Source organism: Acomys minous, assembly GCF_964271855.1.
Source record: "Acomys minous genome assembly, chromosome: 4".
Classification (NCBI taxonomy): domain Eukaryota; kingdom Metazoa; phylum Chordata; class Mammalia; order Rodentia; family Muridae; genus Acomys; species Acomys minous.
Genome location: NC_140486.1, coordinates 26,209,166 through 26,223,997, shown reverse-complemented (window position 1 = coordinate 26,223,997; position 14,832 = coordinate 26,209,166). Strand labels below are relative to the sequence as shown.

The window sequence follows — 14,832 nt, the reverse complement described above, 5'->3', positions numbered from 1 at the left end:
CAGTACAGAAGATCAGAGAATTTCTCCATGCTGGGAGTTTCAAGCTTGGAAAGCCTGAGCTCCCACTTGTCTTACACACGGTGCCCCAGCTAGGCTTTTTGCTGAAACACATGGGGCACCCATCTCCCCTAGGGTTGTTTTTTCTCTTTGAGGGGGGGGGCCTTGTCTCTCTGGGACTTAGAAGGTTTTTTAGAACTGAACTGACTAGAATTATGCTATGCTACCTGAGTGGACAGAGCTAAGAATATTATGGGCAAGCAAACGGCAGCTCGGCCATTCACGGCACAGTTAACAGATGTGTCACTCACATGACTTCACTTTCATCATTCTCTCTCCTCTGACGGAGGAGGGGGTACCTGCCCCAGGTAACCCCAAGTAGCCCAGCTGCTGCATGCCTCGGATTGGGGTTCAGATTACTTTGGTTGAAAAAGTCTATGTCTAAGCATTAGTCTTCACAAAAAACCAACGAGCAGAAACACACCCATGAACGTGCACAAGAAACGGAGGTTACAACTGAAACAGCCCAAAGAGACCAAATATGAAGTGCCTGTTACATCAAAGGTGGAATGCGTGTCCTGGGAGAAGGATGCCTCTGGAAGACAGGGAGGTCACCAGCAGAGACCCTATACTGGAATAGCTGGCAAGGGGTCCCTGCCCAGGAGGGTGTCTTCGGGTGGTGAGTGCTAACAAGACCCAAAGTGGAGCAAACGGCCACTCTGCAGCCTAGAAGCGTGGCCTTGGTGTTCTCATGGCTGGACACTGCCCGACAGGCATCTCAAGGTTGGTCACCAGGGAGCTGCCTCCAACTCACACTTGCTTGACCTCTGTCCTTTGAGGGTGCAGATGCTAGTATCTGGCCTAAGCCCAGGGGCCCTGCTGACATGGCTGTCCTTCTACACGTCCCATTCACCCCGCCATTCCCTTTTTTGAGAACTGGGAGCTTGCTGGCTAGGGCTATTCCCACCAACAATGTTTCTGTCTCTGGAGCTTAAAATAGACCCTGTTGGCTGGGACTCTGCAGTGAGCAGTGAGGCTTTTGTGCAAATAAGGGCTTGTAAGAAGGGTTCTTACCCAAGGGCACAGGGGGGTGGGGGGGAGCAGCAGGGCGAAGGAGGCAGGACCTCTTGGAGGGATGCGCTGGGGTGGAGGGTTGCCAGCAAAAGAGCCTGTGAGTCTCTTGCTGCCTCTAACTGGATCCCCTTGACCAGGGTCTGGGCTCACATCCACCAAAGCCTCCTGGCCCGGCTGAAGCTCCAGGGTAGGCACATTGAATAAAGAAGCCCCATCCCCATTCATTTGATAATGCTAAATTTCTACTTAGGAAAACTCTAAAAGCATCCCCGCAAAAGCCCAAGTTAAAACTCCTTTTATACTAATAGCAATTCCAATTCCTGCTATCATTAGTTGGACACTCACATTTGCCAGGCATTGCCCAAAGGACTTTAATATTGCCATTCAAGCTGTTGCTATTTTGAGACAGGGTCTCTTGTAGCCTAGGCTGATCTCAATTTTACTACATAGCCAAGAATAACCTTAACGTTCTAATTCTCCTGCCTCTGCTTTCTGAGTGCTGGGGTGACAGGCATTAGCCACCACACCTCCTTTATTCAGTGCCAGAAATTGAACCCAGGGCTTTGTGCAAGCTGTGCAAGCGAGCTCCATGCCCAGTATTACCTCTATTGTACAGGGGAAACAAAGGCTCAGATAAACCAGCCCCTTTCCCAAAGTCACACAGCTATGGTGAGGAAGACAGGACTGTGACTAGTACCCATCAGCCTGTGGCTGGCTTTGAACCACACTGGAGGGTGGGCGGGCTCCTCTGCGTCCCCATAGCTCTGATCGCTCACTCTTGAGTTCCAAGGATAGGTTTCAACCACACACTTCATTTGGGAGGTCAGAGGACAACCTCAGATGTCATCCCTCAGGGTTTCTCTGTGTGGCCCTGGCTGTCCTGGAGCTCCATCTGTGTAGACCAGGCTGGCCTCGAACTCTGATCAGCCTGCTTCTGACTCCTGAGTGCTGGGATTAAGGGTGTACACCATCACACCTAGTTTCCATCTTGTTTGTTTTAAATTTATTATGTATCCAGTATTCTGCCTGCATGTATGCCTACATGTAGAAGAGGGCACCAGATCTCATTAGAGATGGTTGTGAGCCACCATATGGTTGCTGGGAATTGAACTCAGGACCTTTGGAAGAGCAGCCAGTGCTCTTAACCCCTGAGCCATCTCTCCAGCACTCTATCTTGTTTTTTGAGACAGGGTCTCCCATTGGTCTTGCCAAGTAGGCTAGGCTGACTGGCCAGCAATCTCTAGGGATTTGCCAGTTTCTACCTCCCCAACACTGGGGTTACAGTACACACCAGCACTCCTGGCTTTTTTACTTAGGGTCTGGTGGTTGAAACAAAGCTCTCATGCTTATGTGGCTAACATCTTATCATCTGAGCTACCTCCTCAGCCTCTACTTGCTCTTTTCTGAGACTATGGTACCAGGTTTCATGTACTAAAGGCCTAGTGTATAGTGTATAGTAGGTGTTCAAAGAGAAGTGGGTATTTGGGGTCATCAGATAGAAACTCTCAGTCACATCCCTCCACAGGATGGCTGGCCATGCCTACTATGAAATGGAAGGTGTCGTTAGCACTGGGTCCTTAACTACATTGTTATTGGAAGCCAGGGGCAGGCACAGGCCTTGTCTGCCCACTGGAGCTCTAATCCTGCCTTAGAATCTTCCTGGGGAGGAAGGAATGGGCCATGGTGCTCTTCAGAGCTGTCTGGCTTTCTGTTGGTGCCATCTAGTGGTGGGTGCAGTGAGGCTCTCTGCAATAGAAGGTTCAGGGAATGCCGGATCACTGCTACTGCCGGCTGCCCATCCCTCCATCTGCTATGCCTTTCTTCACATGTGCTAACCCTTATCCATAAAGACCCAAGAACCATCCTCATATACGAGGCAGGAGGGGCCTCTGAAGACCTGATATCTTTACCTTCTTCTTGGCCCTGGCACTGACCTCTGAGACTGTCCACATGTCCACACTCAAGGAGGGTGAGCCTTCTGTGGTGTGTCAAAGGCACAGCACAGAGGAGGAGGCTTCTTACTGGTACAGCCCAGGAATGGGGAAATTAGTGATGGCCCCTCTGCCATCCCTGAGGCCCATTGTGAGTGATCCGACCTCTCAGGCCCAGCAAGGAGGCCCAGCCTGGCCCAAGCCTGTCTGCCACTTATGAGCACTGCGAGAGGATCAGTGAACAGAACCAGGGGGCTGGTCCTGCTTGCAGCTCCAGCACAGGTGCCGTGTGAGCCTGGGAAAGCCCTTGTGAACCTGGGTAAAGCACACCTTCCCTGCACTTCAACACTTGATGGGGGAGTGGTAAGGACCTCTGTTGCTTCCAGACTGGGTTCGTATTAAAATGAAGGTTCCTGGGTTTCCTGTGTCTACATCTCTGGACTAAAACACTGGAGATAAATCAATGCCTTTCCTCTTGTTATGTTTTGAGACTGAGTTCTTCTATCCCGGGCTGGCCTTGAACTTGATGTATACAGCTGGAGATGGTCTTGAACTCCTGATCCTTTTGCCTCTACTTCCCAAGCGATGCCATCTCAGGCTGTACCACCAGGCTCTGTTATTTTGGAATCTCTGCTGGCACACCCTGTAGCTGGGTACTAGGCAGCTGTTTCATCCTTAAGGATCATTAGGAAGGGTGCATGTTCTAGCGAGTAAGGGGATGGATATTTCTGGGCTTCTGAAAAGCAGAGGGACCGCCATATTCCAGGACATACTTTTGAATTTCTTCACTTCTTTATGGATCCCGCTGTAGTGGCAGAAGAAAGCGAACAATTAGCCAAGCTGCCCTCATTCACTCCTCAGCTGGGTTTTTTCATTTGTTCAAAGAGGGGCTGGGAGAGCCAGGCCTGGGGGTGGGGGCTTGTTGCCCACGGAGGTATTTTCAGAGTCTCCCGCCCTCTGGAGTTTCCAAGGACAAAACAGAGCCCTGTCTAGTATTTGACCAAATATGGTGGTATCTCTCGAGGAGCTCATGGCCCAGCCAGCTTCTCAGTTATGCTGTGGAAACCTGCCCCACACAGATTAATCTTGTGACATTCAGGAGCCTCTCGCCCTGCCCTCCTCCTCTTACCAGTTCTTGTAAGTGGCCAAGACTGGCCCTCAGAAAGACAAGGCTGAGGAGCTTGCCTGGTCACTCCTCCTCTGCCCCACCTCCCCCTACCCCCACCTCCCCCACCTCCCAGCGAGTGTATTTGCTGCCTGCTCTCATTTGGTTGGCCTGTTCCCCCAGGGGAAAGTCTGTGTAGGGTTGGGGCTCCATGGACCCTGGGGTCACTTGAACTCATGAAGCTGGGGCTTGCTTTAAGAAAGCTGCACATAGCATCTCAACCAGAAGCATGGATTTGAGGGGTACAAAAAGGAGAGCTGTCAGGGCACATGAGCCCTGATAGCAAGGCAGCTGTTGTTTATCATAAGAAACAATAATGATTCTTGAGCATCATTTTATAATAAGCAGTAATGTGTTTATTGAGCGCTTACTCTGTGCCAAGCATCGTCAGCTATGACCATGTTTTATTCCTTTTTTCTTTGTGGCTACATCAAGAGATGTGGAAACAGACTTAGGCTTTTAAGTAGGAGTCAGCGGGGCCGCTATTCCCAGGGTGTGACTCCCATTACATAGAGAACGCAGCTGAGGCTGAGAGAGAAGGAAGGAAGGTCATAAGCAGTCACCCAGGGGGCAGGCCCCCAACGTGGAGCTCTGTCACGGAAGGTGTCAAATGTTATTCCATGAAGGCCATAACAGTTGGCCATGAAGTTTTTAAGACATCTGCACCTTGGCCTGGGTGGAGCACACAGACTCAGAAGCATGTTCGTTCGGAGAGGGCTAGAGCTGTGCAGAAAATATCCCAACACAAACAGTGTGGGGCAGTGTGTTGAGTTCTGGGTAGGAATCAGGCCCAAAGCACAGCTCTGACACTGCCGATTCACTGTGGAATACTGGGTAAATCCCCTTCTTGTTCAGACCTCAGTTTCCCTGTCTGTGAACTGGACGGTGACCAACTGAGCTTACCTGAGGCTGGCTGGAGTGACTGAATCTGTTTCTCTGGAAAAGGGTGCTATCTGGCTCTGTGCCAACATGGTCTCAGTACATTTTTCTCTCCTGACTGACCAGCAGCCCATCCCTCCTCCTCCCTCCTCCACCCTCACCCCCTTGCCATCCCCAAAGCAAACGAAGCTGATTGTCTTAGCCGGCGCTGTGGGTGCTGGCTGGTCAGCCGGCCGCAGGCCACAGGCAGAGGTGCCATCAGCCAGGGCCCCACCAGACACACAGGGCATTGTCCTTTGGTCAACAGCCTCTGGGCACCTCAGCCTGGCTCCTGGCCTGCCCCCACACCCCTCACCGCCTGCCACTATGCTAAGGCACAGCCAGCTGGGGGCCCGAGGCTCCCAGCTGACAGTGAGCCCACCCACCCACACCCTCCGGCAGCCCCCTGTGGAGCTATAATTGCCTCAGTCCATCCTGTTGCTGCCATTCTCTCTCTGCGGGCCTCTGGGGTTCCTGTCGGGTGGCAGCTGCAGGCCTGCCGCCTGGCTTGGTGGGATGGACTGGCCACACAGCCTGGTACGTGGTGCTCCCTATCCCTCCTCCACCTTCTCTGTAGCCGTTCTTTCCCAGTGATTAATGGCTGCCTGTGTTTGGCTTGGACTCTGCAGGGACCAGCTCTGTCGTCTCCTTCAGGCCTAGAGAGGAACAGAGCCTGGTCTTAGGCTGCAGTCATTGGCCCAAGGCTGGGGCTCCAGCTCTGGGTACAGCCTGGGCACACTGAAGCTCTTTCAGGTAGAAGCATGTAAGGGAGATGTGGATAGACTCAGGCACTTGGGTTTTTCCAAGCCTGGCTTCTGGGATCTGGGCAGAACGCATATAGTAAGCAAGTCCTTCTGTCTTTGTTCCTAGTCTGCAAAGTTGGGGTGGGGATGTTGATTCTGGTCTTAACGTTTCCCCTGCAAGGTGAGTTGAGGAGTATGTGAGACGCTCAGCTGAGAAAGCGCATAGGGAGGGAAATATTTCTGCAGCAGAATGGAGGACCAAAAGGAAGAATTTAGCAACCCGATTCACTGCTGCAGCTCTTATGCCAGCAAGTGGCTTTGCCAAGAGGGGCTGTGCTGGAACGTGTTTCTAAAGGTCAAGCCTTGCTGGGTAGCCTGGATCACAAATCAGGCCGGGTCCCTGTGGGCCGAGACGTCCAGGGAAGGCATAGAGTCTGGTAAGACTCAGTAAAGTAGTGAGAAAACCTGAACGGGAACAGGGGAAAGACAGATTGTCTGCTGCTGCTGCTGCAGAGGAAGAGGAGGAGGAGGAGGAGGAAGAGGAGGAGGAACCCTGACAGGAACCACGCGCCAACTTCATGTGGTGTTCCTTCTTCTCGCCCACTCTTGTTTCAACTCATTTCCTTTCAGCACAGTCTATAAGCGGCCTGAAGTTCCTTTCCCTTTTCCACATTCCTGGAAGACTTTAGGCTTCTTCTGCTCACGACTCCTCCTCCTCCTCCTTCCATTGGATGAGTCTCTAGAAAAGCTGGGCCCAGCCACCTTGCAGCCACCCCTGTGCTTGTCACTCCTCCTACCCTCTGCTCTACCTCTACAGTTATCACAACTGGGTTTCAGGGCGGGTGGGCGGGGGAAGCCGTTCACTCTGTATGTGTTTTATGAGGCCTGACAGAACACCATGCACATACAGACATGAGGCATAAGATGTGTGGAGAGGAGCTCAGGGCTCTCAGGGAGTCTGTGCCTTGGGGGTGGGGATGGGGGCGGGGGTGGGGGTAGGGTAGCTATCAAAGAACCGCACACCCAAGCACAACTGGCCATGTGTGAGGGACGTATGGGTTACGGCAACTCCAAGATGTCCAGTAGTGTTGCTGAGGCGGTGAGCCAGAGCCCACAGCTGGGCAAGGTGTTCAGAAAGTAAAAGGAAAAGACAGAACTGCGCAGGCAGAGGCCTGTGCAAAACCCTCCCACAGCAAGGAGCGTGATGAACACAAGCAGAGGAGCAAAGGAGGGGCCCAGGAGACACCCCGCCCCGCCCCCCATGGCACCCCTAGGGCCTCAGGAAGGACATGAAGGAAGAAGGCGATATTGTCAGATGCGCTTTTCAATGGCTGCCATTGGCCTTGATGTAGTGAACTGACTAGAAGAAACAGGACAGGCTTGGGAAAGCTGGTTAGGAGATGGTGGTGCTGTCCTGGGAGGCAGCTATGATCTGCAGATTGCGTAAGTAGGAGGATTTTTAGGAGATACCCTATTTTAAGGACTTCAAGATGGCACTCTGTGTGTGTGTGTGTGTGTGTGTGTGTGTGTGTGTGTGTGTGTGTGGTATCCACAGTGCCCAACACAAAGCAAGTGTCCATAAACAAGGTGACTGTGGCAGTGTCTTTTCTCCTCCCTCACCTAACCTTAGGCCTTAGCCCAGAGAGGCTTGGCTCTGGCCTCTTTGACCAGTAGCCTCTTCTTCCTCAGCTGCTCCTTCTTGCCATCTCTGTCTTCCTGGGGCCAAGCCAGTCCCGGAACACCAAAGGCAAAAGGAAGGGGCAAGGCAGGCCTGGCCCCTTGGCCCCTGGGCCTCACCAGGTGCCACTGGACCTGGTGTCTCGAGTAAAGCCCTACGCTCGCATGGAAGAGTATGAGAGGAACCTCGGAGAGATGGTGGCCCAGCTGAGGAACAGCTCTGAGCCTGCCAAGAGGAAATGCGAAGTCAACCTGCAGCTGTGGCTGTCCAACAAGAGAAGCCTGTCTCCTTGGGGCTACAGGTAGGTGGGCTGGGCACAGCAGGCCACCCTTCCCACTGCCCCCAGATGCTGTTCAAGACCTTGGATTCAGATGAGTTCTAACCCCAGTTCTGCCTCTTACCAACTGTAAGGCTTTTGGTCAATGGGTTCATGTTGCTGGGCCTCAGTTTCCCCAGCTGTCCGCGGAAGTAACAGAGGTATGAACTTCATAGGCTATTATACACATCACTGTCTTTTTATCCTCCGGGTCCCAACTGAAGTGTTTCTAAAGCACTTTGTCCAACACTGTGGTCCACACTTGCTGGCTGTGCTCACATCTCTTTCATGCCAGACAAAAGGTACCTTCTTAATGTCGGTCTCAGAACCACCTGTGTTCACCCAGTCAAACCCCCTAGGATCAATGCCCAGATCACGGGGCATTGCATCTGCTTCTTCATGCTTGGGGTCCACAGCCCCGCCTTGGCCTGGGGAATCTCTCTGCTGCGGTGGGTTGCTGAAGCCATGTCTGTGTGTCTATCTCGACCTCCTAGGTTGGCATGCAGAAGGAACCCAAGGTGCATGGATTAGACAGAATAAAGAAATAGCTAGCTCACTCTCTAACTCAGCCCAGAGCGCCCCCAGCCCTGCTGTTTAGGTTCCCTAAGACTGGAGAACTTCCTGTGATAAAGTCCACTGTGGTAGCCGGGTGACTACTGAACCATTGGAATGTGGCTAAAATGAGACCGAAAGACTAGTATAAGTTGACTCAAATTTAAGTTAGCTCATGTAGCCAGTGGCTACCGGTTTGAATGGACTAGCCTCTGGAAAGTGACAATGTTGTTAGTAAGGATTCTTCAGGCCACAGCTTCCTCCTACACGGCTGTGCCCAGGTGTGTGTCATGCAGATTGTAAAACTGTAGCTCGTTCAGGAGATTTCAAATTCACTTCCAAGAGGCTCCCAAGCAAAGTGAGGCAATTGATGTCCCTAAGTCTAATTCTTTTATGTCTCACTCCTGTCTAAGAAAGAAATCAAGACAGAGAAGAGAAGGAGCAGACACTTGTACATTCCGGACAGCCCCCCAGAAGGATCTTTCTGTTTTTGCTCACCAGTGAGTGTCCAAAGTCTAGGACAGAAAGGATATAACGTGGTATAAAAATGCAATCCCAAACTGGGCTTTAATCCCAGAACTCCGGAGGCAGAGGCAGGTGGATTGCTGTGAGTTCGAGGTTAGCCTGGTCTACAAAGCGAGTCCAGGACAGCCAAGGCTACACAGAAAAACCCTGTCTCAAAAAGCAAAACAAAACAAAATCCCCAGAATTCATATGGGGAAGGAGAGAACAGACCCCCCCAAAATTGCCCTGTAGCTCCTTGCAAGGTCTCCTCTGATCTCCAACAAACAGCAAACAACACACACACACACACACACACACACACACACACACACACACACAAACAGAATTTAAAAAGTCAACAAGTAGTTGGGCTGGACATGGTATAACACCAGCACTGGAAGGCTGAGGCAACAGGCCTGCAGGCAGAAGGAGGTCAGCCTGAGCTACAAAACAAGATCTTTTCAAAAATGAAAACCAAAAGAAAAACCTAATAGATCCAAATGAAACCACAACGCCCCAAAGCTTGTTGGATCTCTGAGGCTCAGTAGCGCAATAGAACGCAGGCCCACCTCTTGCAATGTAGACTGTACACCTACGGGCACATTTTACCTCTGTAGATTATTTCCCCACAATATAAAAATAGGGTTAGAGAAGGAAGACGGAAGACTTAGGTTTTTCTGTGGTATCTTACTGGGTGAAAGGAGTAAGCTGGAGACATAGTACCCAGGGAGCAGAGACTAGCTCCCAGATCTGAGTCTCTTTGGGACATGGACTTCATTACAACACACCCTGGCCACTAGACCTAACCCTAACCCCGCAGGACCCCCTTGGGTTTGGCATGGACAAGCCCTTTGTTGTTCCTGGTGGTGCTCACCCTGCTCTCTCCCTCCTGCTCTCTCCCTCGCTCCCTGCAGCATCAACCACGACCCCAGCCGCATCCCTGCGGACTTGCCCGAGGCGCGTTGCCTATGTCTGGGCTGCGTGAACCCCTTCACCATGCAGGAGGACCGCAGCATGGTGAGCGTGCCGGTGTTCAGCCAGGTGCCCGTGCGCCGCCGCCTCTGTCCGCCACCTCCGCGCCCTGGGCCCTGCCGTCAGCGCGTCGTCATGGAAACCATCGCTGTAGGTTGCACCTGCATCTTCTGAGCCACCAACCTAACCCGCTGGCCAATGTAACCCCTCCCTCCCTGCACCCACTGTGACCCTTAAGGCAGATCAACAGTAAACGTAGTCCTTTGTAAAGGAAGGCATTGGGCTTGCTCCTTATGACTAGGCGGTGTCTGGGACACAGATCAGCCTGTGTGAGCGTTTCCCAGTACTCAGCTCTCCATCAGTGAAACAGGCTATTAGAAAATGCTGGGCTGAGTACGTAGCTCAGTTAGTAAGATTATCTTCCCATCACAAATGAAGCCTTGGATTCCATCTCCTCTATCACCACATAGACCCAACAGGGTGGTGCACACCTCTAATCCTAGTACTCTGGATGTGGGTAGGGGCAGGAAATTCAAGGCCATCCTTCCCTGTGCGTATGGTTTTGGTTACACGTTTTACTCAGGAAACAAATACTGCTCTCGCTGGGCGTGGTGGCACAGGCCTTTAATCCCAGCACTCGGGAGGCAGAGGCAGGCGAATCGCTGTGAGTTCGAGGCCAGCCTGGTCTACAAAGTGAGTCCATGACATGACAGCCAAGGGTACACAGAGAAACCCTGTCTCGAAAAACCAAAAACAAACAAACAAACAAACAAACAAAAAACTGCTCTCATTGCTATCATTTTAAGATGGCGGCGCACTTCTGTTGGCCTCCCTAAGTCTATGTAGCAGCTCCATAAATGAAGCATAGTTGTCGTAAGCCAATACGATACCCAACTAACTCAAAGTTACCTGGACACCCTGCTTACAAGAGGCTAGCTCCAGGCTCTGCAAAGGCAAGCTGGGGCTCAGCCTCTCCCAGATGCTGTGGAGCTGATCCATGCCACATGTCACAGGCTGGAAAGGTTGTTCTCAGCCCCAGGATTCTTTCCAGAATAGACCTAAGCTTCCCCAAAGGACCTCTGGTTGTGAAAATGACCCTAAAATCACATACACATATATATGTATATACATGTGTACCCCCCCCACCTCCTCCCAAAAGAAACTCTGGCTTTGAGATTCAAGGCAAACTAGATAGGTGTTTTTTTGTTTTGTTTTGTTTTGGGGGGGTGTTTTTTTTTTTTTCATCTAGCCGCTTATCTGCAGAGTTAGAGAGAGTACTAGTATCTGTGATCCTCAAAAGTCACTGAGTCAGCCACCTGGAAAGCTTGTTGGGACAGACCGCTGGCCCAACACCCAGGGGCGCTGCCTTAGGTGGGGCTTGCTCCTTTTTCACTTTAATGCAGTGGCTTCTTTTGATTTCTACCATTGTGGTTCCTGGGAGGGGGTGGCGGGGCTTATGCTGCCATCTGCGAGAGGACCACTAGGTCACATCAAGGCATTCTACTGACCAACACAGGCAGTGTGCAAAGGATTATCCTAAAGCCCATCCTTGGTTTTTGCCCCCCTGGTGCTAACTCTTTGCCCTTGTAATTGAATCTTCCCCCTTGGGCTTTCTAACCCCACAGCAAATCCCCAATCAGCTGTCCTGGGCTCTAAAAATACCCTGCCTTCCCCCAGGACAGCTGAGGGGCTTGGGCTATTTTCCGTGGGTGAGCCATTGCTTTGGAGTCACCCTTCTGGAAAGGGTCAATAGGCAACCCCCACCCCCACCCCCGCAGGAACACTCCGCTTGGTTGCTGGAGCTCCCGTGCGTACAGCAATTTCAGCGTGGAATGTTTCAATTGTCTAATTCATGAAAAGCCAGTAGTTAGGTATGTGCCTGTCTGGGCTGGAAAGTAACTTACCTTTTTTGGTATTGTTGTAGAGTGTATACTGGTTAAAATTACCCTGGGAAGTTTTGGCCCGGTTCCAGACACATGGAAAATACACTCCATGTGCCAGCTCATGCTTTAGCAGCCACGTCTGCAGGGCTTGCTTGTCTCTAAGGGCCCCACAGATGCTCTCTGGGTCTGTGTGTGTCCCTAAATGCGGGATATCAAACCCAGGCTTTATTCACATCAAGTATGTGGGCTACCACTGAGCTGCCCATCCCCCAAGCCCTGGGTGACAGGCGTTCATAATGGGCACACCTCCCAAGGCTTTCCTGGAAGTCACCGTAGGAGAAGTTGAGCACACAGGGAAGACACAGGTGATCAATGGTGGGAGGGAAGCCCTCTTCGGCAAGAAGGGGCCATCCTTAGAGAGGGAGTGTTAGAAATCTAAAGATGCTTAGTGTACACTTGATATACCAGGATGAGTGGGGGCTTTCCCTATTGCTGGGTCCTCATCTATAAAACGAGTAGATGAAATCTACAAGCTCTTTCCCAGTCTTTACAATCCCGTAACTTAAAGGTACAGCCTCTTTTAAAAAACTGTTATTTATTTTTTGTTTTAATGTTTAGTGATGGGAGAGAGGATGTGTGCATGAATGCATACCAAATGCAGTTGTGAAATTCACAGGATACCTTTTCCTTCCACCCTGTGGGTCCTGGGATTGAACCGAGGTCTTCAGGCTTGGCTGCAAGTGTCGTAACCCACCATGTAGCCAAAGATGACTTTGAACTTCTGATCCTCCTGAATGCTGGGATTACAGGCAGGGATGACCTTGACTCAAGGCTCTGTGTGTCCTGGGCAAGGGCTCTATTGCCTAAGCTGCATTCTTAGCCTCTGTGGAGGGTTTTTTTAGTGCTCACTATACTGCACTAAGGACCATGGACAGTCAGGGTGGTGCCTTTTCTCATTTGCTGGCCAGTTTCACAGGCCTCTCTCAGCCTGGGGAGGGAATGTTGGCTCTGGCACAAGAAAGCTAAAGCAGGTCCTGGGACAAAGCATTTGCCTTGTGTTCTCTTTTCTGGAATCTGTCCTGCACGTCCTAATACCATGAGATGAACTTGAAGGCTTGGGCAAGCAGGCCTCAGGGCATTCATCAGGAGTAGCAGCTCTGGATTGGAGCTGTTTAGGCCTGCCTGCTCAGGCAAAGGAGGGTTCTGAAGCTGCCAGCTCAGCCTTATCCTGAAGGCCCAGCCCAGCGGAGGACCTGCTCTGGGGTCTAAGCCATACCCTGCCTAGGGACTCAAGGCAGGGGTGGCTAGGAGAGTATGCTTTGCATTGTCTTTGGTTCTCTGGCATTTGACAGCCTGTGCTGTTTGCACTTCGAAGTCCACTGAAAGACACCATCATGAGCTGGGTGTGGTGGCGCATGCCTTTAATCCTAGCACTTGGGAGGCAGAGGCAGGTGGATCACTGTGAGTTCGAGGCCAGCCTGGTCTACAAAGCGAGTCTACAAAGGACAGCTAACACAAAGAGATACTATCTCGAAAAAACAAAAAAGAAAACAAAAACAAAAAACAACAACAACAAAAACAAAAAACAAAAAAGACGTCAGGCTAGAGAGATGGTTCAGAGGTGAAGAACACTGACTGCCCTTCTGAAGGTCCTGAGTTCAATTCCCAGCAACCACATGGTGGCTCACAGCCATCTATAATGAGATCTGGTGCCCTCTTCTGGTGGGCAGGCCCACATGCAGGCAGGATGTTGTATACATAATAAATAAATAAATCTTAAAAAAAAAAAAGGGACCATCACACACTTTGATGTCACTGAACTTGGGGGTTAGGGAGGGACGCACAGGTCCCTCCATGGCCTTGACATTTGGATAAGACCTCTGTTCCAGGGATTATATTATCAGAAGGTGTCATTCTAAGAAAATCTGTGTCCCCATTGCTGTCTGGTGTCTAAAGCCAAACCAGTCAGCACTTGGCCCTTTCCTGGCCACAGGTGCTGGTGCAGGGCTGGTCTATGTGGCCTACGTTAAAAGGGGCCTGTTGGCTATGAAAGAAGGATCTAGGAATTGCCTTGTGCTCTGCACATGGCCCCACGTTGTCTTAGCCAGTGATGTCTCCATTGTTCAGAGAAGTTTGGTTGTTCTTCTTCTTCAACCAGAACTTGTCTTACTGGTGTGCCAGTCTTTTTTATTTTTTTGGCATTAGAAGTTTTATTTGGTAGCGTAAGATGTCCCGTTTGGACATTATGCATATATATTTTAGGAAGAATCCATAGTAGTAAGTTTCAATATGGCTGTTTAAATGTCTTTATTATTAGTTGTTTCTCCCCACTGCCCCTTGTTCATCCTGTCATCTCTTCTGTTTTCCCATCTAAGCCTTTCATCCAACTTTCCCCTCTGTCTCTTTATGATACTATATTCTTTTCTCTTTCACCAAAAATAGATTCTTTTCTTAAGTAACATATCTTTTTTTTATTAATTTATTCTTGTTACATCTCAATGGTTAGTTATCCCATCCCTTGTATCCTCCCATTCTTCCCTCCCTCCCATTTTCCCCTTATTCCCCTCCCCTATGACTGTGACTGAGGGGGATTACCTCCCCTTGTATATGCTCATAGGGTATCAAGTCTCTTCTCGGTAACCTGCTGTCCTTCTTCTGAGTGCCACCAGGTCTCTCCCTCCAGGGGACATGGTCAAATATGAGGCACCAGAGTACGTGTGAAAGTCAGACCCCACTCTCCACTCTACTGTGGAGTATGTTCTGACCATTGGCTAGATCTGGGTAGGGGTTTAAAGTTTACGGTCTGTATTGTCCTTGGCTGGTGCCTTAGTTTGAGCAGGACCCCTGGGCCCTGGTGTGCCAGTCTTATGGCTTCTGTAACACCCACCACATATAGATCACATGTGCCCTAAAGATCACCTTGTCACTGCCATTGCTGTCACCTGGTAGAGCATAAACCTGTGTTCCAGTGTGACTCACTGCATGGAAGGGGCTTTTGTCCTTATGCTGAGCTCAATTAAGGTGAAGCTCTAGATCTGGGTTATTCTATAAAACTTAGCCGGGACCTCAGACAAGTTACGTTCTCACTGTGGCCTCTTG

At 50.8% G+C, this 14,832-nt stretch overlaps 1 protein-coding gene across 2 annotated transcripts in view; it reads left to right on the top strand.

Annotated features, from left to right (window-relative positions):
- IL17B (interleukin 17B) overlaps window positions 1-10,082 on the top strand; it is a 41,149-nt gene extending 31,067 nt beyond the window's left edge. The window contains exons 1-3 of one of the 2 annotated variants that reach the window (XM_084779393.1): window positions 5,576-5,622; window positions 7,518-7,807; window positions 9,793-10,082. In XM_084779393.1, the coding sequence (XP_084635519.1) occupies window positions 5,602-5,622; window positions 7,518-7,807; window positions 9,793-10,024 (543 nt within the window). In that variant the 5' untranslated portion in view covers window positions 5,576-5,601 and the 3' untranslated portion in view covers window positions 10,025-10,082. Of the gene's footprint in view, window positions 1-5,575; window positions 5,623-7,517; window positions 7,808-9,792 lie in introns of those variants that run through there. The other variant, XM_084779392.1, reaches the window with a different exon arrangement.
- The last annotated feature ends 4,750 nt before the right edge of the window (window positions 10,083-14,832 follow it).